Source organism: Pelobates fuscus, chromosome 1, assembly GCF_036172605.1.
Source record: "Pelobates fuscus isolate aPelFus1 chromosome 1, aPelFus1.pri, whole genome shotgun sequence".
NCBI classification, from domain to species: domain Eukaryota; kingdom Metazoa; phylum Chordata; class Amphibia; order Anura; family Pelobatidae; genus Pelobates; species Pelobates fuscus.
Genome location: NC_086317.1, coordinates 471,717,049 through 471,740,749, shown reverse-complemented (window position 1 = coordinate 471,740,749; position 23,701 = coordinate 471,717,049). Strand labels below are relative to the sequence as shown.

The 23,701-nt window shown below is 43.7% G+C and overlaps 2 protein-coding genes across 2 annotated transcripts in view; one reads left to right on the top strand and one right to left on the bottom strand.

The window, feature by feature from the left end:
* FAM168A (family with sequence similarity 168 member A) overlaps positions 1 to 23,701 on the top strand; it is a 112,101-nt gene that overhangs the window by 69,432 nt on the left and 18,968 nt on the right. Inside the window, exon 4 of the mRNA XM_063431766.1 lies at positions 18,384 to 18,464. Within this exon, the coding sequence (XP_063287836.1) occupies positions 18,384 to 18,464 (81 nt within the window). The remainder of the gene's footprint in view (positions 1 to 18,383; positions 18,465 to 23,701) is intronic.
* MRPL48 (mitochondrial ribosomal protein L48) overlaps positions 1 to 23,701 on the bottom strand; it is a 377,463-nt gene that overhangs the window by 349,814 nt on the left and 3,948 nt on the right. The window lies entirely within an intron of this gene.

The following is a 23,701-nucleotide window of genomic DNA, read 5'->3' as shown; positions in this document are numbered from 1 at the left end:
CTCATACACACACGCTGCACTCATACACACACACACACACACACACACACGCTGCACTCATACACTCATACACACACACACACACACGCTGCACTCATACACACACACACACACACACGCTGCACTCATACACACACACACACACACACACGCTGCACTCATACACACACACACACACACACACGCTGCACTCATACACTCATACACACACACACGCTGCACATAAATATTCAGTTAATATATTTTTTTAGGATCTAATTTTATTTAGAAATTTACCAGTAGCTGCTGCATTTCCCACCCTAGTCTTATACTCGAGTCAATAAGTTTTCCCAATTTTTGGGGGTAAAATTAGGGGCCTCGGCTTATATTCGGGTCGGCTTATACTCGAGTATATCCGGTATATATATATATATATATATATATATATATATATATATATATATATATATTATATATATATATATATATATATATATATAATTTAAAAAATATATGTGTGTGTGTATATGTAATAATTTTACATAATTAGGTAATTTTATTAATTACAATTTGCAGGACCTGCCTGACAACCCAGGCTGAAAGTTCAGGGAATTAAATTTTCTAGCACTATATTTAACCCTGTAACTTTCAAAGACCCCATAAAACCTATACATGGGGGGTACTGTTTTACTCGGAAGACTTTGCTGAACACAAATATTTGTGTTTCAAAACAGTAAAATATATTAGAACGACGATATCGTCAGTGACATTTTTTGCATTTTTCAAACACACATGGCACTTACACTGATGATATTGTTGTGATACGTTTTACTGTTTTGAAACACTAAGATTTGTGTTCAGCGAAGTCTCCTGAGTATAACAGTACCCCTCATGTACAGATTTTATGGTGTTTTCCAAAGTTACAGAGTCAAATATAAGGTTTGCGTTTCAGTTTTTTCACATTCAAATTCGCCAGGTTGCCTTTGAGACCGTATGGTAGTCCAGGAATGAAAATTATCCCCATGATGGCATACCATTTGCAATAGTAGACAACCCAGGGTATTGCAAATAGGGTATGTTCAGTTTTTTTTATTAGCCACTTAGTCACAAACACTGGCCAAAATTTGCATTCAAATTAGTTTTTTGCATTTTCAAATATTAACACTAACTTTGGCCAGTGTTTGTGACCAAGTGGCTACTAAAAAAGACTGGACATACTCCATATGCAATACCTTGGGTTGTCTACTTTTGCAAATGGTATGCCATCATGGGGGTAATTCTTATTCCTGGGCTACCATATGGTCTCAACGGCAACGTAACCAATCTGGCGAATTTCAATGTGAAAAAACTGAAATATGTAACACGCTATATTTGACCCTGTAACTTCCCAAAACACCATAAAACCTGTACATAGGGGGTACTGTTTTACACGTGAGACATCGCTGAATACACATGTGTATTTTATTGCAGTAAAAGCAAACGGTATTTTGACATTCACAGTTAAAATGTCACGTAGAACAAAATTTTTTTCAAAAATCTTATTTTCTCCAATTTTTTTTACTCTTTTTTCATATTAAATTATGTTCCATACCTAAATATTTGATGTTAAACGAAAGCCCTGTTTCCCCTGAATAAAATGATATGTAATAAGTGTGGGTGCATTTAATATGAAAGAGGTGAATTACGGTTGCACAGACATATAGCACAAATGCCAGGTTTTGTTTACTTTTTTTTTTGGATCACAACTTGTACTGCTGCGGTTTTAAGGGGTTAAGGACCAAGCTTAATTTTTTTTTAACTTAAGGACCAACACAATTTTTGTCCATCTTTCACATTTAATGCACAAACACCTTATATACTGGGGGAGGAGGAGTTGTGTTTTTTTTTGTTTTGTTTTTAAGGACAAAAATTGGATGTCATTATACATATATGAATTCTCATTCTAAAAAAAAAAAAAAAAAAAAACACTTAACCCTTTAAGGACCAAACTTCTGGAATAAAAGGGGATCATGACATGTCACACGTCATGTGTCCTTAAGGGGTTAAAATGCAACAACAAAATGTTATAGTTTTGTGTATAATTAGTGCGGTTTAAGAAACGTGTTTCAAAATAAATGCATTTGTCCTGATTTACAGAGTACATGTCTAGGGTTACAGTTTATTTTTTATTAATTACAGGTCACAAAATACAAGTAGTACGATAATTCAATGTGGAGTGGTTTTAGTTTTTTTTTTTTCCTGTATTTTTTTTCCCCGTAAGCTTAAAGGGACACTAGTCACCAGAACTGCAGCTTATTGAATTTGTTCTGGTGAGTAGAATCATTACCTTCCCGCTTTTTGCTGTTAACACTGTCTTTTCAGAGAAAATGCAGTGTTTACGTTACAGCCTAGTGATCACTTCATTGGCCACTCCTCAGATGGCTGTTGGAGATCCTTCCTGGGTCATGGCTGCCTAAAATGCATCCAAACATTCAGTATCACAAAAATTATTTTTTTTAGATTTTTTTCTCTTAAACGATGGAGGATTGGCTGCAAATTCACTGCATATCTTTAAGGTTGTGCTTTGTCGATTTGTTTGTTTCTTTGTGCACACAGGATCTAAACATATTGCCTTTGGCTTGGTTAATTTAAAATGCACATTTCAAACACTACCTGAAAGGGATGACATAATGTGCAACATGACAATTCATTGAGAACATTTTACATTCTCTTAGAGTACATATTGACCATGGATGCCTTTTGGAAACAGTATTTACAGAGATAAGTAGCACGAATGTGAAAATTAAAAACAATAACAGCGAGAAAAAGACCATTTTACTTACTGTAAACTCTTCCCCCTTTTGTATCAGCGAACATAGGTGATGGATGTTCAGGTATGATTTGGACAAGTGGGCCTCCTATAAAATTGAGCACATCCCCTCCCTCTGTTATCTTTCTATGGTATTCTTATGTTTTAATGAAGCTAATAAGGCTACAATTACCGGAGGACAACAGCATAATACGTTTAAGCAGAGCTTTGATGTCAATCTAGGAAAATTGTTGTAAATTGTAGTATAGCAATTTACCCTGTTATATGAAAATGTTACAGTTTTGATATTCTATGCATTGATAACATTCTCTAATAAAAATGATATATGGAAAAAAAAAATTGAGCACATTAGGAATCCCAAAGGAAGCTTCCATGGAAATTTAGATGTCTAGCCTGTAGTGTTTTATGAAAGTGTAAAAAGAGGTCGCAGCCTTGCAGATATCCTCTGCAGATGACATGGCTCTTTCCCAAGTTGAAATTGCTGTGGTATAATGAACCTTAAAAAAAATTAACCATCTAAAGGGTCTTTATTCTAATCCATCTAGCAATGGAAGCCCTGGATGCTTGAAGACATTTAGTGTCCTTGGTAATTAATGAAAAGATGATCTGACTTACGCCAATCCTTAGTCCTGGCTAGTTATACGGACAGTGCTCTCTTTACATCCAGACTATGAAAACGAGATTCTTTGTTTGAGGAAGGATTCTGATAGCACATTAGTAATATTATTGCTTGATTAATGTATGCTTTACTTAATACGTTTGGATGAAAAGATGGTCTGGGAATAAGGACAGAAGACTGAATTTCGGCAATGCAGAAAGTGCATGAATTTCCCCCTCCCCTCTAGCCTAGGTCACTAGAAACACAACCTTTAGGGTGAGAAGTTCGAATGAACATTCTTCCAGAGGTTTAAAGCCTTCCAAACTAGATCTAAATCCCAAAGTGAGTAAGAATTAGAAGCTACCCTATAATATTATCATTTTAAAACGTAACATTTAATATATTCATTAAAAACATTGTGTAACAAGGTGAAATTGTATAGGAAATAGTCCACTTTATAAATTGAAATCCATTTTCTGTGCAGGAAAAAATAAAAAAAAAGCAAAGAAATATCTACATAGTTAACTATATGGTCCTAGAATTAGAAACCCAGTTTTGTTACTGCTACATATACTTGGAGGTAGAACAATTTCTGATTTGGTGATGGTAGTTAGACTTACTGGAAAAGACTGACTGTCTGCAATCACAAGTATCAAGGAGAGCAAGTGTAACAAATTGAACATATTGCAGCTAGATACTAACGTAGCAATTATCCTTGAAGTGAGCTACTATTTAAAGCGGCATTGTCATGCCGAATCCCGTTTTTTTTTTAACCCCCCTCCTGCCTCCACTACATCCAATTGACCCCCTAGTCACCCCCAAATGCCCCTAAGCCCCCCACATTACCTATTTTTTTTTTTTTTTTTCTGCCCCGATCTTTATTCAGGGCGCCGCCATCTTTGTGTGGGTAGATGAAGTCCCTGTGGGACACGTCATCTGCCCACACTAGACAGACTGTGAGATTCCCGCACATGCCCAGTGAAACTCCCGGACATGCGAACTGGAATTTCACCCATTCATTCATCAGACAGACGAATGAATGAATAGTAAAAAATCAAACAAACAAACACCGAATATCAGTGTTCGTTTGCTCGTTCGGTTTATTACAAGGAGGGAGCTACCGGCGTGCAGCTCCCTCCTTGTAATATGTAAAGACAGAAGCGGCAGGGAGCAATGTTCCCCGCCACTTCCTAAACCCCCCAGGTGGTCTCTCCCCCCCCCCCCCCCCCCTCACTCTATGGGGGTCAATATGACCCCCATAATAGCATAAGGGAGATTAAAATCTCCCCAATGCCCCCTACTCGCTAAGTGACAGGATGTTCGGCAATACTGACAGGAAGCATTGTGGGAACAGGGAGGAAAGCTAGGGATCATGGGAAAATTGCTCTGACCAGCGGAAATGAAGCACACTTTGCTCCTCCGCTGGTCAAGTGGAGGAATCCTCCATAAGGCAAAGAGTCACTACTTTGTCTTATGATTTTAAAGAAAACTAAAAAAGACAGGAAGAAAAGAATAACAGATCCCGAGAGAGGGGGAGAAGAGGAAGAGATTGAGGAAAGGTAAGTTTGGCATGACAGTGCCGCTTTAAACTGTCTCGCTTGAACAGAAGTCTACCTTTACCCAATCGTAAGTGTAGCAAAGAAACAAACTAAATTTAAAGAATATCTCCCCAAATAGCGCTGTAGTCAATAAGTTAATTTTCTAAACTGTGCCTTTGAGGGCACCTGTTCTGTATTGATTTTCTATCTGCTAATCTAAAGTTAGCGCCAATGAGGAAAGATTATATGATTCAGAAGAAAAGGCTGCATATATAATACTGGCTTCTCTAAATGTCTTTGATCTCTGGACAATTTTCACCCACTGTTTTATGTCACGGGCAATACATAATAATATATCGATAGAAGTCAAAGATGTGCAGAGTGAAGTCTCGATGCGCGTTTCGCCGGTCAGGCGGCTCTTCCCAAAGTGAAATATGTGAACGCTCTGGCGGATGAAGTTGCAATGCTACCTTGAACACTCATCTAATAAGTACTTCAGATGTAATATTCCGAATGAGGAAAAAACTTAGGGCAGAGGCGTAGACTTTTAAAAGTGGATGGAGAAAGACCCGACTTGAAACCTTCTTGCAAAAATTCTAATCTAACATGCACAGGATGATCAATTCATAATTTTTGTAACCACACCATGCTAGAAAGTTATTCCAGAGACGCAAGTATATTTTTAAGGATGAGAGGTAACTGCAGGGAGATCTGATGAGTTTAAAATAAGCAGTTGCAGGTTAATCTTGGTGTTTATTAGCTGCTGTGGTGCACTGTACAGGTGGCATTACATTGTATAGCTTATTCAGCCTGCACCTCTCTTGCAGTCGCATACAATCACTTAACCTGGAAACCTCTGCTCCAGCTCCTGCTTCTTCATTACTTTTTAGTTCCAGCCTCTGATCAAGTCTCCTCTCCATTCTCTAATCCACTCCTAATACTTTCTATTTCTAGCCTCTGATACAGCCCTGATTCCGACATTCTCCCTTGTTGATCTGCAGCCACTAATAAAACTTCCACTTTCTCTCACTTGACTCATTGTGCTCAGGACTGCTCTCCCTCCTTTGGACCTTGTCCTTCCCATGACCCGCAGGAGCAGCTTTCCTGCATTAGTTTTAAAAGAACCAAAAAAACTGCCTGCCCTGCACCCTTTAATTGCTTGTCCTGGGAGTAGCGGGATAGTAATTTCCTGTCCATGTAATTTATTTAAATTAACACCCTTCTAAGGTGGAATTCACTAAATTGAAGTTTTTATTGGATCTGGCTGATATGCTCCCTTTTCAGCATTTTACCATTAACATGTAAAGAGTAATCCTGATGCAAATGTATGACTGCAAAGGAGAGTCCACAGGCAAAGTCTATTTTACCATTTAATTTACCCCCTATGATGTGTAATGCATGAGATATGCTCGGCATGTTGTACGTTGTCTGAAGGTCAACTAAGGCTTGACATACTCAAAACTTCATGGATCAAGAACGCGTGAAGGACCCTTTTCACAGGGCATAGAATGGCTCCACCTGCCCTAGCCAAGTTGATGTTAAATGCTTGAAAGTTACTTAGATGCTGCATAGAATGCCTGTAGGTCCCCTAGTAGAGCCAGTAACTTTATTCTTGTTTTACCATTTGAGGTGGCAGTCAAGATAATTTAGCACTTTTTTTTTTCTTTACCTTTTTTTTTTTTTTTTTTTTTTTTTTTTTTTTTTTATATCCAGTCACTCCGTTTATTTTTGTTTAGCAACATTTTGTGAACCTCCTAGCACTATTGAGGTCACTGATCCAGTGCCTTAATCATTATAAACCACACTGGTGGATATTATGACGTTCCACAGAAATCCTGGATTCTAGGCCTCAAAAATAAATAAAAGAAACTCATTTCCTTTTTTCAAAGCGTTAACTAGCAACTTGTGCACAAATGTCTGGCTGTACGTATGTGTGTGAGCAATCTGCTTCATGCTGTCATAGATGCCACAAGCCTTTGCTTCTGCCCAGGGAACATATTCATTGAGTGTGTTTTCTTGAATGCTTAAAGATGATTTTCTTGGAAAAGGAACCTCTATAACCCAGTGTTTTTATCAAAGTATTGGTCATTGCAGATTTTCTACTTAAATGGGAGGATTGATATTAATGTGCACACCCTCAAAAGGGTGTGACTTAAATACACAATAGAACATGTTGCACTACTGTATATAATTGCCTGCAATTCAGATTACATGCAGCCTACTAGAGTTGGAGCTGGGGACTGTGGAGAGGCGGACTCACCACGCCGGACTCACCAAACTACTTTGGACCGGTGGGGGTTATCCTGGTCCTCACTGGGTGTTTGACACTCGCCCTGCTGCAACATCACACCGCTCTCAGCAGACATCTGGCGGCGCACAGACTACACAAGATGACGGAGGCCCCTTCACGTGCTTAGCAAACAATCAGCTAGACTTGGCGCAATATTCCAAGCCTTCTGGGCGTAAAGGGAAACTCCAGTGCCAGGAAAGCAGTTTTCCTGGCACTGCAGGGTCCCTCTCCCTCCCACCCCCCAGTCCCCAGTTACTAAAGGGGTGAAAACCCCTTCAGGCACTTACCTGAGGCAGCGGCGATGTCCCTCGCCGCTCTCTCCTCCTCCGCGCCGCTCCTCCTCTGTAATGCCTCGGCCGGTGGGCAAGACTGATCTTGCCCACCGGCCTAGGAGACCTAATGCACATGCGCGGCAATTGCGCGCATGCGCATTACGTCTACCCATAGGAAGGCATTAAAAAATAATTTCAATGCTTTCCTATGGGGAAATGAGCGACGCTGGAGGTCCTCACACAGCGTGAGGATGTCCAGCGACGCTCTAGCACAGGTTTCCTGTGCTATGGAGGAGGAAGTGGCCTCTAGTGGCTGTCTAGTAGACAGCCACTAGAGGTGGAGTTATCCCTGCAAGGTAATTATTGCAGTTTATAGAAAACTGCAATAATTACACTTGCAGGGTTAGGAGTAGTGGGAGTTGGCACCCAGACCACTCCAATGGGCAGAAGTGGTCTGGGTGCCTGGAGTGTCCCTTTAAGAAAGAATAGATTTAGCATTTAACACTAACATTTAAATACCATTAATGTTACTATGGTATATGGCAATAAATATTTTCATTGTAGCACAATGTTGTAGTGTAGTATAAATTACGTTCGCCATGAAAAATTTCAAGTTTCTAGGTTTAAAAAATGTCCAGTTTTTATTTAGCAACAGTGGTGAAAGAAGGTAATAAACTGACTTGGCTTTTTACCATTTTTATGTGATTGTACAACACGTGCGGCTCTCGTTCCCCCACCCCGCATTGCTACCTAAATAACCTGCACTGCTTGTGATTGATTCAAATATAACTTTGTTTGAATGTGCGAAATATACGTTTCAACTGTGGTGGGGCTGGGAATGTGACTCCAGTGAAGCTAAACTTAGATGCATCTTTGCAACTATGCTTATTTGGTCCAAACCTTGCAAGACTATTATCTTCTCACTATAGCCCACAGTTTAGTTAACATACCACTTAATGTGTATATATTCTTGTCACATAGCTGTGATTGATACGTTCGTCACTGCAGCCTTCAGGGAGGCTGAGGATTCATGGGAAGTAACGTTAAAAAGCATCTCCAGTGCCAGAGTGCCATCAAGTCCGTGATGTCTGTAGTCCGCGTATATTTTTGAAATTATTTTTTATTACTTTACTGCATTGTAGTGTCAGATTATATCAGAATGTCAACTACAAATTCTGTTTTTTTTCTCAAGTATTACAATTACACAGTACACCCTTAAAGGAACACTATAGTCACCTAAATTACTTTAGCTAAATAAAGCAGTTTTAGTGTATAGATCATTCCCCTGCAATTTCACTGCTCAATTCACTGTCATTTAGGAGTTAAATCACTTTGTTTCTGTTTATGCAGCCCTAGCCACACCTCCCCTGGCTATGATTGACAGAGCCTGCATGAAAAATAAAAACTGGTTTCACTTTGAAACAGATGTAATTTACCTTAAATAATTGTATCTCAATCTCTAAATTGAACTTTAATCACATACAGGAGGCTCTTGCAGGGTCTAGCAAGCTACTAACATAGCAGGGGATAAGAAAATCTTAATTAAACAGAACTTGCAATAAAGAGACTAAATAGGGCTCTCTTTACAGGAAGTGTTTATGGAAGGCTGTGCAAGTCACATGCAGGGAGGTGTGACTAGGGTTCATAAACAAAGGGATTTAACTCCTAAATGGCAGAGGATTGAGCAGTGAGGTTGCAGGGGCATGTTCTATACACCAAAACTGCTTCATTAAGCTAAAGTTGTTCAGGTGACTATAGTGTCCCTTTAATTTAAAAAAAAAAAACCAACAAACTGCAAAGCTATTCTGTTTTGCAAGATTAGGTGTTGGTGATGCATTGAACCCTGATATACTATGTTTATCCCCTAGATCATGGGTAGGCAACATATGGCACTCCAGGTTTCTTTGCACGGCACATAAGTCTTCTAGAGCCAAACAGGCCCTGGCCTATCGGGAGTCCCAGTGAAATTTCAGATATCTGCTAATACGAAAAGATGGTGAAGAACAATCCTCAATTTATGCAGAGCAGCCCAACTGCTGCTGCAGCTCCTGTCTTTGACCTGTACTTGGCCAGCCTGGTCCCCACTGAAACCCAGGGAATCCACCCACACTGCTATATATACACAGAAATGCAGAATAACCCTCCCCTCATACAAATAATACGAACAGCCCAAACACAACACACAATCCGCACAAACTCAACACCACTGACAATCCACATACATGCACACAAGCCCACATGCAATACCCCACACATACACAAGCAGCCCCCATACACAGCCCACATTCATATGTATCATACATGACACCAGAAACTACTTGTGAACATGTACAATATAACCGCTCATATACGCACAAATCCAACGATACAAAACCACTGCAGTTTAAATAACACAAGCAGAATACGGCAACATACACACCAGCGCGCTACCTTATTTCGGCACAGTGCTGCTAAAAGGTTGCCTACCCCTGTCCCAGGAGCATACAATGTAGCCAGAAGATAGTAGTATATGAATGGCAGTGTTCAGTATGGGCTTTTGAAAGAGAGGGAGAATGGAATCCAAATCATTGCACATTTGGCACAAATAATGCACTGGAACAAGAAAGAGCTGCACTATCCATTTCTGTTAATTGTGAATGACATAACTTAATTATCCACTCTCCTTCAAATTGCAGACTCTAATGAGGTTTCATAACCACTAAATTTCATTTGAGATTACTCTGACAATTTGTAATTTGATGAAAGGAATTTCTTAACGTTTGGGCTGTTGCCTACGCTAGGGGAAATGGAACCCTGGCATCCTACAAATGAGGCCTAGAAATGTTTTTGAGGGTGTTATTTGGGCTGTGTGTGCACTGGGACTATTCACAAAGATCAAACCAGTTAATTCATTTTGATTTCTTTTATTCCCCTCCTTCAGGACCTTGTCTGTTTCAGTGCAGGAAATAGTTAAGTGCTTGGGAGTGCAGAAAAAAAGATTATTATACAGGATGCTAAAAAGGAAGGAGCCCTGACAGGCAAGTGCACCCAATGCATGCTTGGGGACTTGAAACCAGTATTTGGTGACTTATCCCCAGAATCTGCAGGTTCCAAAATGCAGTTTATATATGTCCCAGAAACCAGGGTTTCTCTGCCAGCTAGTATTTAAGCCAATTATTAAAGCAGTAATGCAATTACTCAAACTATAAAAAACTAGACAACAAAAATGCTCAAATTGAATACAATCTAAAACACTAACTTTTATTTGTATTCCTCTGATAATTAGTGTTCCAGTTGTCTACAGAAATATCCTTGCAAAATTATCTTCCCCCACTCCACCTCTTATTGTCTTGGAAGCCTTCAGTAATTTTCAGGCCTTCATTTCACTTTCTGCAATTTCAGCATAATTGTAAAGCAGTAACTGCTAGATGAATGTGCCTGTTTTTCTAAATGATTGCGTGTGACCCATTTGTTCATTGTTTTCCCCTATACTTGGTGTGAGCATGCCAGCCTTATAAACTGTAAGACTGCTGCATGTTGGGAACTTACTGCTTGCAGGGTTTCTGAACACGGTCTGTTGCTAGACAGATCCTTTTTAAGTGGGGTTGTTTCTTTTCTGGAGATTACACTATTATTTATATAGCGCCACAAATTCTGCAGCGTTGTACGATGGGTGGACTAACAAACATGTAATTGTAAACAGACGAGTTGGGCACACAGGATCAATGGGGTTAAGCATTAAGCAATTCATATTGCAATCCAGTTGGGTCCTGGCGCACATTGCATCGGAACAGGAGAAGTAGAAACGGGTGTTCTGTTCCAGCATTCTTTGTCCATATCTGACACACTCAGATTGCATCAGAGAGAGACTGTATGTTGGCGGCACTTTGATAAATATCCCCCACTGTCTTCCATTGGAATTGATAAGGCGTTTAGGGCAGGTATTACCTTATGGGAGTTCATTGTTGATAAGTAGATTATTTTTCCTGTAGTGACTGAACTAATCAAATCCTGCAAGGCAATACCCAGTGTGATAGTCTTCGTATTTAGCATTAAAGGACCACTATAGTGCCAGGAAAACATACTTGTTTTCCTGGCACTATAGTGCCCTGAGGGTGCCCCCACCCTCAGGGTCCCACTCCTGTGTTGCTGAGGGGGGGGGGGGGGGGGGAGGAAGGGGTTAATACCTTACTTTTTTTCCCCAGCGCTGGGACTCTCCTCCCTCTTCTTCATCAGCTGAATTCGCATGCGAGGCAGGAGCCACGCGCGCATTCAGCCAGTCCATAGGAAAGCATTCTCAATGCGTTCCTATGGATGCTGGCGTCTTCTCACTGTGAAAATCAGTGAGAAGCATGGAAGCGCCTCTAGCGGCTGTCAATGAGACAGCAACTAGAGACTGGATTAGCCCATATGTAAACATAGCAATTTCTCTGAAACGGGTTAATCCTAGATGGACCTGGCACCCAGACCACTTCATTAAGCTGAAGTGGTCTGGGTGCCTATAGTGGTCCTTTAACCATAGACTGTAGAGCTGCCACTAGCAAAAAGGAGCACATTTTGTGCTGCTGTAATGCCGTCTTGGACCAAATAGTAATGGTGGCATATATGGTTACTGTAACATAAATGAAGCTGAGGGCTTGCAGTGCAGAAAAATTACTCCAGCTGCTATGTGTAAAAGTTCTCAAATTAAAGCTTGTCCTCTTGTCCTCTTATTGTCCACCTGGATTTGATCTGTGTTCTGGAGGCTGGCCTAAATGGATTAGGGAAGAACATGTTCTTACATTTCCCATGTTCCAGGTAACAGGGAGTATAATATTAATTCTAACTGTCCCCTTGGGAGAGTACAGCAGTAATAAGGCTGTGTAATAAGCCGATGACAAAGCTGAACTTTTACTGGAGACTCCCAGAGGACTTCCTTATAGCACATTACTTCATCTGTAATGGAATCACTCCATTAGAGACACAATCTCCGCCATCCTGTAATTTGCTCGGTCTCTGCTTCAAGCATCACTTCAGTACTTTATTTTGTGATTTATACAATGCACGGGGACCCATTTAATGCAGCATCTCATAACTAGAACTAGAAGATGTTTTATTGTTTTTATTCCATACTTACCAAGACATCAACCGTCCAGAGGGAGAAAAGGGCAGATTTGGGGCCTGAATTCAAGAATAGCATACATGGGATTGAGATAGATACCTATAGTTCAGCCAGCACACTTAGGCATTTTGATACTGTTTAGATTAGTCTACTGTAGTGCAGCCACCACATAATTGTTTTACTGGAATTTAATGTGCCTTTGTTACAATATAGTTAAAGGGACACTATAGTCACTCAGACCACTTCAGCTCAATTAAGTGGTCTGGGTGCCAGGTCCCTCGGGTTTTAACCCTTCAGATGCAAACATAGCAGTTTCAGAGAAACTGCTATGTTTACATTTGGGGTTAATCCAGCCTCTAGTGGCTGTCTTCAGGACAGCCACTAGAGGCACATCTGCGACGCTGGATGCAAATTTCGCATTCATTGCGCAGAGCGTCCATAGGAAAGCATTGAGAAAGGCTTTCCTATGGACACTTTGAATGCGCGCGCGGCACTGATGTCGGAAGGGGAGGAGAGGTCACCAGTGCCGAGGGAGCCCGGCGCTGGAATAAGGTAAGCTGCTGAAGGTGTTTTAACCCTTTAGCGCCACGGGAGTGGGACCCTGAGGGTGGGGGCACCCTCAGGGCACTATAGTGTCAGGAAAACCACTTTGTTTTCCTGGCACCATATTGATCCTTTAACCCCTTTAATGCCAGAAGTTTGGTCCTTAAAGGGGTTAAGCATATTTATTTTTTCCTGGCATATGGTGGCAGTACAATAGGGATGTACTCTTCCCTTAGGGCAAGCATCTGAAATAAATAATTAACATAAAAAGTTCCTCCCCATACCAGGTATAAGAGACCCTGCAGCCTTAGGACCTCAGTTCTCTTTCTTGTTCCAACAGGAACGGACGGCATCTGGAAGTTGGAGAGATTGGTGAGGCACATGGGTTGCTGCCAGGGGGATTCGGCCTGATAGCCTCCCGGGTGGAGCGCTGAGTGGCCATGGGATGGCAGGTATGAAAGCCTGCTTTTATGCCGCGTGAGGTCACCGGCTACGCAAGGAGGCGGTCCATTAGGACAGCGAATCCCTGTTCGTCGGAGGAGCATGCGCACAGCGGTGGAACGCACGCCCGGGTGGTTTTGTTCCACCGGAGTTCCGATCGCGCATGCGTGGGCTGAACTCCACGGAAATGGCGCCAGATTTAAAATGATCTGCCTATATTTGCTGTGCAGATCTTTCTGTCAGCATGGATGCTAGGCAGTGAAGATCTCCCGTGTCACCAGCCCCCCCCCCCACACGGGTCAGAGGTTTTAGAGGTAGGATCCTGCTGGTTTCTATTCTTTAAAACTCTCTAGGTATTTAAATTATTTTTCCAATACAAATATTGTTTACATTTTGTGTATTACAGATAGGTATAGCCCTGTTTCTACTGACAATATAGATAAAGACAAGGTTCCTATTCCTGCTTCAAAAAAAAAGCTAGATCCAAGTCTAAGCATCTCCGCTCCTTTGCCAGATGGGTTTAAGAGGAAAATCTGTAATATTTGCTCCTCGTTATCGCTAGAAAAATCCAAGCAACAAGAAATGTAGTCTTTTTTGTCTTGGTTTCAGGATAATCTAGCCCAGACCTTTGAGTCTTTTAAAGAAACAGCTCACACTTCCCCAGTTACATCTACTAAGCAGAGAGCTAAAAGGAAGAGGACACCATCGGGCTCGGAACTCTCTTCAGGGGAATGTTCCTTTTCGGATTCAGAATCCTCTAGCGACTCTTCTGATAACGAGGTGGGGTTTCCTCGTGACGAGCTGAGGAAATTTATTAAAGAGGTGTCTATGGTCCTTTCTGATGAGACGGTAGATAAAAATAGGAGTAAAGCTCTTCCAATCCAGCAAAATATGCTGAATTTAATTTCCAGGTAATGGAAGAACCCAGGAAAAAGGGCCTTTATCTCCAGTCATTTTAAAAGTATTGTTAAAATACAGGAGGAAGATAAATTGGAAGATTTACCGGTAGTTGATGTACAAGTTGCTCAATTGTCTATAAAAACTACCTTGCCTATTGGGGAAATTTTGGGTCTGAAAAGACCCTATGGATAAGAGAGCTGAAACTTCCAGCAGAAGGGCCTATCAGGCAGCAGGTTTTCAGGCTAAAGCTGCATTAGCCGGGGCTTCAGTGGCGAGAGATCAGAACCACACACGCTGCACTCATACACACACGCTGCACTCATACACACACGCTGCACTCATACACACACACACACGCTGCACTCATACACATACACACACACACGCTGCACTCATACACATACACACACACACGCTGCACTCATACACATACACACACACACGCTGCACTCATACACATACACACACACACGCTGCACTCATACACACACACACGCTGCACTCATACACACACACACGCTGCACTCATACACACACACACGCTGCACTCATACACACACACACGCTGCACTCATACACACACACACGCTGCACTCATACACACACACACACGCTGCACTCATACACACACACGCTGCACTCATACACACACACGCTGCACTCATACACACACACACGCTGCACTCATACACACACACACGCTGCACTCATACACACACACACACACACGCTGCACTCATACACACACACACGCTGCACTCATACACACACACGCTGCACTCATACACACACACACGCTGTACTCATACACACACACACGCTGCACTCATACACACACACACGCTGCACTCATACACACACACGCTGCACTCATACACACACACGCTGCACTCATACACACACACGCTGCACTCATACACACACACGCTGCACTCATACACACACACACGCTGCACTCATACACACACACACGCTGCACCCATACACACACACACGCTGCACCCATACACACACACGCTGCACAGCTCTCTCCTCCTCCGCGCCGTCCGGTCAGCTGTTCTGACCGAGGTGCTGAACGGACGGCGCGGAGGAGGAGAGAGCTGCAGGACAGGTAAGTAACGCTCTCTGCAGCCCCCACAGCCCCAGTCTGTATTATGGCAATGCAAATTGCCATAATACAGACTATTGACTCGAGTATAAGCCGAGTTGGGGGTTTTCAGCACAAAAAATGTGCTGAAAAACTCTGCTTATACTCGAGTATATACAGTATTTCTTTATGCATGAAATGCCATTTGCGACTGTTGAGATTTGGCGTATGTGAGTGTATTGTCACCAGGATTCCTAATGAAGGCAATGTGAGCCGATAGATGATTGGATACTCCAGCCTTGATTCCTAGCTTAGACCTTGATATAGCAACTGTTGAGTAAGCAGAAATGTCTTTAGATACACTTTCTAAATAGAATAAACTGCAGCTTCACTAACCCCCAAGAGCGCTCAGCAACAGTTATCCAAAAATTTTATTGGTCTCTATTATGCACTAGCTAGTCATATTTGACCTCCGATTAAAACCTCCTGGATATTCGAAAAAAGTTCTGATGCTGAAGAGAGTGAAAAGGATCTCTGTTCACTCAGAGCTGTTAATGTGTCCCTAAGGTTTTCCCAGATTGAAAACCGCATTTATACTTGATTTTTCTTTTAGTGCTGTTAACCGTGACCCACTCCTCACCTCTTCCATGGCCACATTCATAATTGAAACAAATGGAAGTGCAGTTACAGGATGGAGTGCCTACTTTTATCACGATATGAATGCGCACTCAGGTGGCAAATTAAACGCACTATGCAATTACTCAAGGTTATCCTGTTGCAGGAAAGTGGTCCGAACGGCTGTATCAGGAAACGTATATTACTCTTTTCGTTAAAGCACAACTTTCCGTTGCTGGTTTAAAAAAAATTAAAGTGTGTGTAAGGCTGCGGCCTGAAGTTGTGGGAGGGGTTTGCCTGCCTTTTTGTGAGTTTTGAAGTTGGTGTTTAGTGGGGGGATGTTGGGGGAGGGGATTGTAGGGCATTTTGATGACCGGAAAACAACCTTGTTTTTCTGGCGCTATAGTTTTCCTTTCATACATTCTCTTTGGCTGTCCCAACTGCATTAACAGAGTAATTTAACTGTACAGATACCCTCCTACTGTAATAGGTTCCAGCGTACTACAAAGGGGCCTGATTTGTTGTCCATGTAATAGCACCATAGGCATAACTCTATATGGAGAGGGTGTACAGCTGTCACTAGGTTAAGAAGCGTGGCCTATGTAATAATGACTCAATACCTAAATAAGATATGCTTAACATCCAAAATAATGGGATCATAATTATTTGCTAAGCTGTATCCTGATGTGGTGAGAGCTCACTGCTGTAGCTAAAAACCCTGTGGATTGACAGTAATTCATTATATAATGAATTAAAATGGAGATCAACTAGCGCCTGGAGCATGTTTAAGTTCAGCTGTTCTGCATGGTAAGCACCCCTGTTTTGATCAGCTGTCATTCATTAATGGCTGACTTCACCGGCATCTCTGTGCCCTATGCATAATGGATGCATGTGTAAAATGTACATGCTCCGGAAAAATAGACACGTCTGCAGAGGTAATGAATCAAGGCCACCAGGAGTTGCAGAAGAGGAATGTGATATTGAGAACAGCCCTTCTGCTGGCAGTTAAAATTCTGTATTTTGTGCACTTTTTTTTTTTTTGGCCATAAAACATGCGATTGTAGAAATCTGTGCTTTAGTGATGCACTGTCCATATTACATTGAGATAACCTTTAAAAACTGCAGCGTTGTCATGGGAACACACCTTTTCGTGTAGTGACATTGATTAGAGCTGCCGTAGTGTGATTGTGATATGTTTACCCTTTTTAAAATGCTAACTGAAACTTAATGAGTATTTATATAATGTGTGTAACTCTGGCAAGTTCTGCTTATGGAGCTCATTCATGTACGTTAATACAACAGATCTTCACATTCTATATGTCTCATGAAGGTTGCCTCATACTTACTCACTGCTGTCTGTTACCTAGTGTTCAACTTTAATTGATTCAAGTGTTCTGGCAAAGATCCAGTGTTATTTTTTTGTGTGTAGTTTCCATGTAATGACATTCTTATCCGAGCCTTGCAGTGCCTTCAAGCAGTTATTTGTGAATGCCAGTCTAAATACAATCCTATTGTGCCGGGCTTCACTTCATTCACAGGGTATCAGCGTATTAACTGTTTCTCTGGCTTCCTGTGCTACTCTTCTGTATTTCACCCCGGTTTATTTTATTCAGGACAAATTAAAGTGTTTATTTTGTTCTAAACGGTTTTTTGATACCCCACTAGTTTCTGCTTCCATGGCTAAGATCATCAATCTAGATGATACCAGACAATCCAATGCTTTCTCATAGGAAACCATTGGGAGACTTTCACATGAGAGGCAAAAGGTTGCACTGTGGTAATCTGCATCTCTTCATAGAGGTGCAGTGACTCAATGTATCTCTAGAGGGAGCATCAGTGCTGCACACTGGACTAGGAAGCACCTGTGGTGGTCATCTGAGTGACTGCCACTAGAGGTGTTACTAGTCAGCAATGTAAACACTGCCTTTTCTCTGAAAACGCAGCATTTAACAGTGCTCAGCCTGCAGGGACCGGCTATAGACACCAGAAACACTAAGCTGTTCTGCTTCTGGTGACTATAGCGTTCCTTTGATTTGAAGCAGCTCTTAGGACCCATGAGTAATGCAATGCTGCATTCCACCAGTTGGTAATTTACTGAGAGTGCAGTTGATTGAATATTGCTCTTGGTATAAAGATGAAACAGTAACTTTCTTTTAGTAAACAAACTTCACTGGTAATATTTCCTTGGCAACCAGTGATAGAGGCTAACGATCTATTTTTGTCTCCCCCAGGTTATCCTGCTGGTTATCCTACTGCTGCTCCTGCCTACAATCCGAACATGTACGCCACCAGCAGTCCAGGCTATGCCCCAGGTGAGAGAACCTTGAAATCCACAATCTGCTTCTCCACATACTGTGTCTTAATGTAATTTTTTTTTTTTTTTTAATGTTCCTTTCATCGGAAACTGTAGAAAGATTGAATATCTTCCTCTTACACACATGCACACTCTATACACTAGCACCCTGTATGCAGTGCTTTAACCCCTCAGTTTTAGATCTATTATTACATTGCTTGCCTTTATGCATGCCCTGGAAACACCTCTGCATTATTGTTTGCTAGCATGTTTCCTTCAGTATGCTATTATGTTAGCAGCCCTGGTTTCCTGTATTGCAGTGTCATAAGGGGTTAATCGTTTAAAGGGCCATCTAGTAGTTCTGCACTCTGCTTTGTGAATTGAGAATCTGAACATGTTTGGTTATAGAACAATTCGGTTTTATAACCAAATTGCTTTTAAAAATGCTTTTGTGGGGGGCGGGACTTCCGGTCCCACGGAGCGGTCGCATGGTGTGAAAGCTCCGTGATGATAGTGGCCCAAACCGACAAAAAAAACGCAGCTTTCGGATAACTACCTACTTGACACAGCAGCACTAACTTGGGGAGACCTCACCCTACACGATGGCACCCCCAAAAGCACAGCGTGCATCAGATTTCTTCCGCCAAGGCAGACGAGATAAGACGCGGCCGGAACAAGATGGCGGCGGCTCCCACTCACCAACGCCTGCCTCAGACCAAGGATCAGACACAGAGACCACACAGCCTCCCCCTGGGGAGATCTCCATGTCGGAGAAAAGAATGGCGGCTATGCTACAGGAGCTCCGCTCCTCTATGAAGGAGGATCTACAACTGGCGGTTAATGACATCCGCCGAGAGGTACATGAGGTGGGCAGCCGTTTAAACACTTTAGAGGAAAAAACTGACGATCTCTGCCTTGCCAATGATGGCATTCTGGAGAGAGTCCACAAATTAGAAGAAGAGCAAACACGTTTAACGGTCAAATTGGCGGACCTAGAGGACAGGTCACGCCGAAATAACATCAGGGTGCGTGGGGTTCCTGAAACCATATTAGGAGCAGACCTCCCAGGATACCTCCAACAACTCTTTAAAGCCATACAGCCGACCATGGACCTGGCGGACCTCCGACTGGACAGGGCACACAGAGTACCTAAACCTGCGAACTTGGCCCAAGATATACCCAGAGACATTGTCACAAGGCTTCATTACTTTAGCGCCAAAGAGGCTATACTCACAGCGCAACGCCAAGCCACGGCAATGCCCCCAGGATATACTAATATCTCATTGTATGCTGACCTATCTCCCATGACAATGGCCAGACGAAGGGACTTTGTAAACGTTACAAAATGCCTCCGCAATCACAAGATCCCCTACCGCTGGGGCTTCCCTACGAAATTATTAATCTGGAGAAATGGATCTCTAACGAAACTGGATGACCCGGACCAGGGAATGAACAAGCTGAAAGCCTGGGGCCTATTCCCGGACCGAGCGCCTACCGGCACCCCCGCATCCCCGAATAGAGTGACCCAGGAGTGGACCAAAGTTCCAAAAAAGAAATGACTGGACCGCTGCGCACCTCCCCCTGCTACGGATTTCACAATCTCACCTGCCGGGCCCCTCTTGAGACTCTACAAGATGAACTTGACCCCCTTAATTTGCCTGCAGGAGAGGGACCGAGTCTGGAGGCGATTAAGTATTTCACCGCGTGAGTAAGCAAAGTACTGTCTGCCACCCCATAACCCCACATGGATGGGCTGCAGCTGCCCTAAACATTATATGTTATGACCCCATGCCCTGGGCAATACACCCCACCCTTGGGGCTGTTTCCCCCTCTCTGCTGTCACAAGTGACCATGTACAGATGAGTCCCCATATGGCCCGGAGCTGCCCACATGCTTTCCAACCCATCTGGTTCCAATACCTGTGGTACCCCTGCACAGAACATTGTGCGCATGCCATGGACAGCGACGAGAGAATGAACGATCTTTGGGGTCCCCCTCATGCCCGCTAGAAGTATCCTCCACGACCATGTAGGCCACTTCTGAACCTGGATCGTTACCCCGCCTCCCGCTGAGACTCGCACCTGCGGTGTTACATCCCCAGTGCAGTGGGGTTCGTGCATCCGCGGGTCAGCCTCGACATAATGCTGTTATGCTTTATGAGATGTATATACTTTTGTTCTGTTCACTGTTTCCCCCCTCAGTTATCTGTTATGTTTTACCCTAGCCCCCCCACCCCTCTGGAGATGCTGAACACCTCAGGTTACGCACATAGCGGAGATCCCCCCCCCTTACAGCCGCCACAGTAAACAGGGAGTCGGGAAAGGCGCTGTCGCCTGGGCACCACACAGGGTCCCCCCAGCCTTCTCAGATGACCCCCCTTCACCAGTTTAATGTTCTCTCCTTAAACGCCCGTGGCCTGAACACACCACAGAAGCGCAGGCTCGCCCTCTCCCAGCTCCATGCGCTGCAAGCCGCAGTAGCCTGTATACAGGAGACCCATTTCTCTATCACAAACCCCCCGAAATTCTCCTCTGCCAGATACCCCGCCTCCTACCATGCCCTGGCGCCCAACAAAACAAGAGGAGTTAGTATCCTATTCCACTCAGATTGGAACTTTACTTGCTCCACGGAGTATAAATGTGCTGAGGGTAGACTGCTGATTTTAGTTGGCATGCTCAATGGTGTCCCTGTGACGATAGCGAACCTGTATGCCCCCAATACCAACCAATATGCCTTCATTAGGAAATCTCTGAAAAAGCTGGATAGACTACGACAGGGCCAGACATACGTATGCGGAGACTTTAATTGTGTCCTAGACCCTGATCTTGACAGATCGGACAAGCCGAGCTCCCACCCTCGCTCCACCTCTCTCGGCGAAAAACTCTCTGCCCTCATACACTCCCATGGCCTATATGACACGTGGCGCTCATTGTACCCAGCAACTAGGGACTACACATACTACTCGATGGTCCACGACCAATACTCTCGTATAGATATGTGCCTAGTAGACTTAAAAACCCTGGACACACTGGCCAAGGTCACTATCGACTCTATCACATGGTCGGACCATGCCCCCCTGCTGTCCTCCTTCACCACACTGCACCCAGTCAGGGGACGAGGAACATGGCGCCTCAATGAGTCGCTTATAGATCAAGCTGAACATAATGTAGAGGTGAGGAAAACCATAGTGCACTACTTTGCGGAAAACCAGTGTCAAGACACGCCCGAGACAGTGACATGGCTAGCCCATAAGGCAGTGATACGAGGGGTACTGATTAAAAAGGGAGCGTCATTGAGACGCAAAATTGCGGAATCCAGTACCGCACTACTTAGGGACCTGAAGATAGCTGAGGATCTCCACAAATCCTCACCCACAGACACACACAGAAGGGAAGTTAATAAGATCAGGGCGGCCCTAGAAACCCAGCAACTTCAGCGAGTGGAGAGGGCACTCCGCAAACTCAAGTGTGATTACTACAGACAAGGGAACAGGGCAGGGAAGCTATTAGCCGCTCAGCTACGCGAAAAAGCATCCCAGATGCGGATAGCACACTTAGTGGATAACGCGGGAACAAAACTGACGAACCCCAAAACAATAGTGGATGAGTTTGCGACGTTTTACGGGGCACTCTACAACCTTGCCTTAGACCCTCTCCAACACCAACCGACTCCGCAGGAACTAACCACCTACCTGGACGGGGTGGGACTCCCCCAGCTCTCTAGCGACCAAGCCTCGCCCCTTAACAACCCTATCACCCCCGAGGAAATCTCTAGAGCACTGAAGGACACTCCTAGACATAAAGCCCCTGGCCCAGACGGATTTACCACCCACTACTATCGAGTCTTTGAAGACCTACTGCTCCCACACCTGACCTCCCTGTTCAACAAAATCATGGAGACAGGCTGCATACCCCCCGAAATGCTGGAGGCCACCATAATCACTATCCCCAAACCAGGCAAACCCACGGACCTCTGCGCAAATTACCGCCCTATTTCCTTACTCAATGCCGACACAAAACTGTTTGCCAAGGTATTAGCTAACAGAATACGCCCCCTTTTATGCACGCTTGTCTCCCCAGAGCAGTCGGGCTTTGTCCCAGATCGCCAGGTGGAGGACAACACCAGGAGGGCATTAGATGTACTGGAGCTCATGTCCAAAAATAAAACGCAAGGACTGTTGATGGCTCTGGACGCAGAAAAAGCCTTCGACAGGCTCCACTGGGGCTACATGACGGAGGTCCTTCGCAGATTCGGATTTCCTGAAAAATTTCTCGGAGGCCTCCTGTCATTGTACTCCTCCCCGACAGCTACGGTCATGAGCTCCGGCTTCATATCCCGTCGCTTTGCCCTAACGAACGGTACGAGGCAGGGGTGTCCATTATCACCCCTCATATTTATCCTAGCTTTAGAACCCTTGCTACACAAAATTAAAATGGACCGGAACATTGCAGGAGTCCCCTCGCCAATAGGTCCCCAAAAAATAGCCGCCTTTGCCGATGACATTCTCCTATTCCTGACCAACCCGACAGTCTCCCTGGACCATCTCCTGTGCCTACTCCAAGAATATGGCCGAGTATCCTACTATAAAAATAATGTGGCAAAAACACAGGTGCTACCTATGAACGTCGCCACCTCCCACCTCACCGCCCTACAAGCCCTACACCCCTTTGACTGGAGGAAGGACACTCTCTCCTATTTAGGTACACATCTGGCACCTTCACGGCACTGCCTCATACGACACAATCATGAAAAGTTACTAACTAAAGCAGAGGTGCAGCTGGAGAGCTGGGGGGCCAAAAACACCTCTTGGCTGGGCCGAGTCAATGCCGCCAAAATGATCATTCTCCCACAAATCCTTTTCCTCTTCCGAGCCCTCACTATTGAGCTCCCAAAGCGGCTACTGCAACGATTTCAGCGTATGCTCAACGCGTATATTTGGAAAAAGAAACCGCCAAGGGTTCCCTTAGCGAGCATAACCCTACCCATGGGTGGTGGAGGGGTGGGAGTACCCAACATTCCCAAATACTATTTAGCTACAGTCCTATCCCAAATAGCACGCTTACTGAGAGCCCCAACACGCCCCCTGTGGTACCACCTGGAAACCGCAGCTATCGCACCTCACACTCTATTGGACCTCCTATGGGTCCCACTCAAATCTCAGCCCCGACACTCTGGCCTGCTATCCACTACTAGTACAGCCCTTCACATTTGGCGGCGGTGGGCTCCAAAGCTGCTAACTCACCCTATGATTTTATA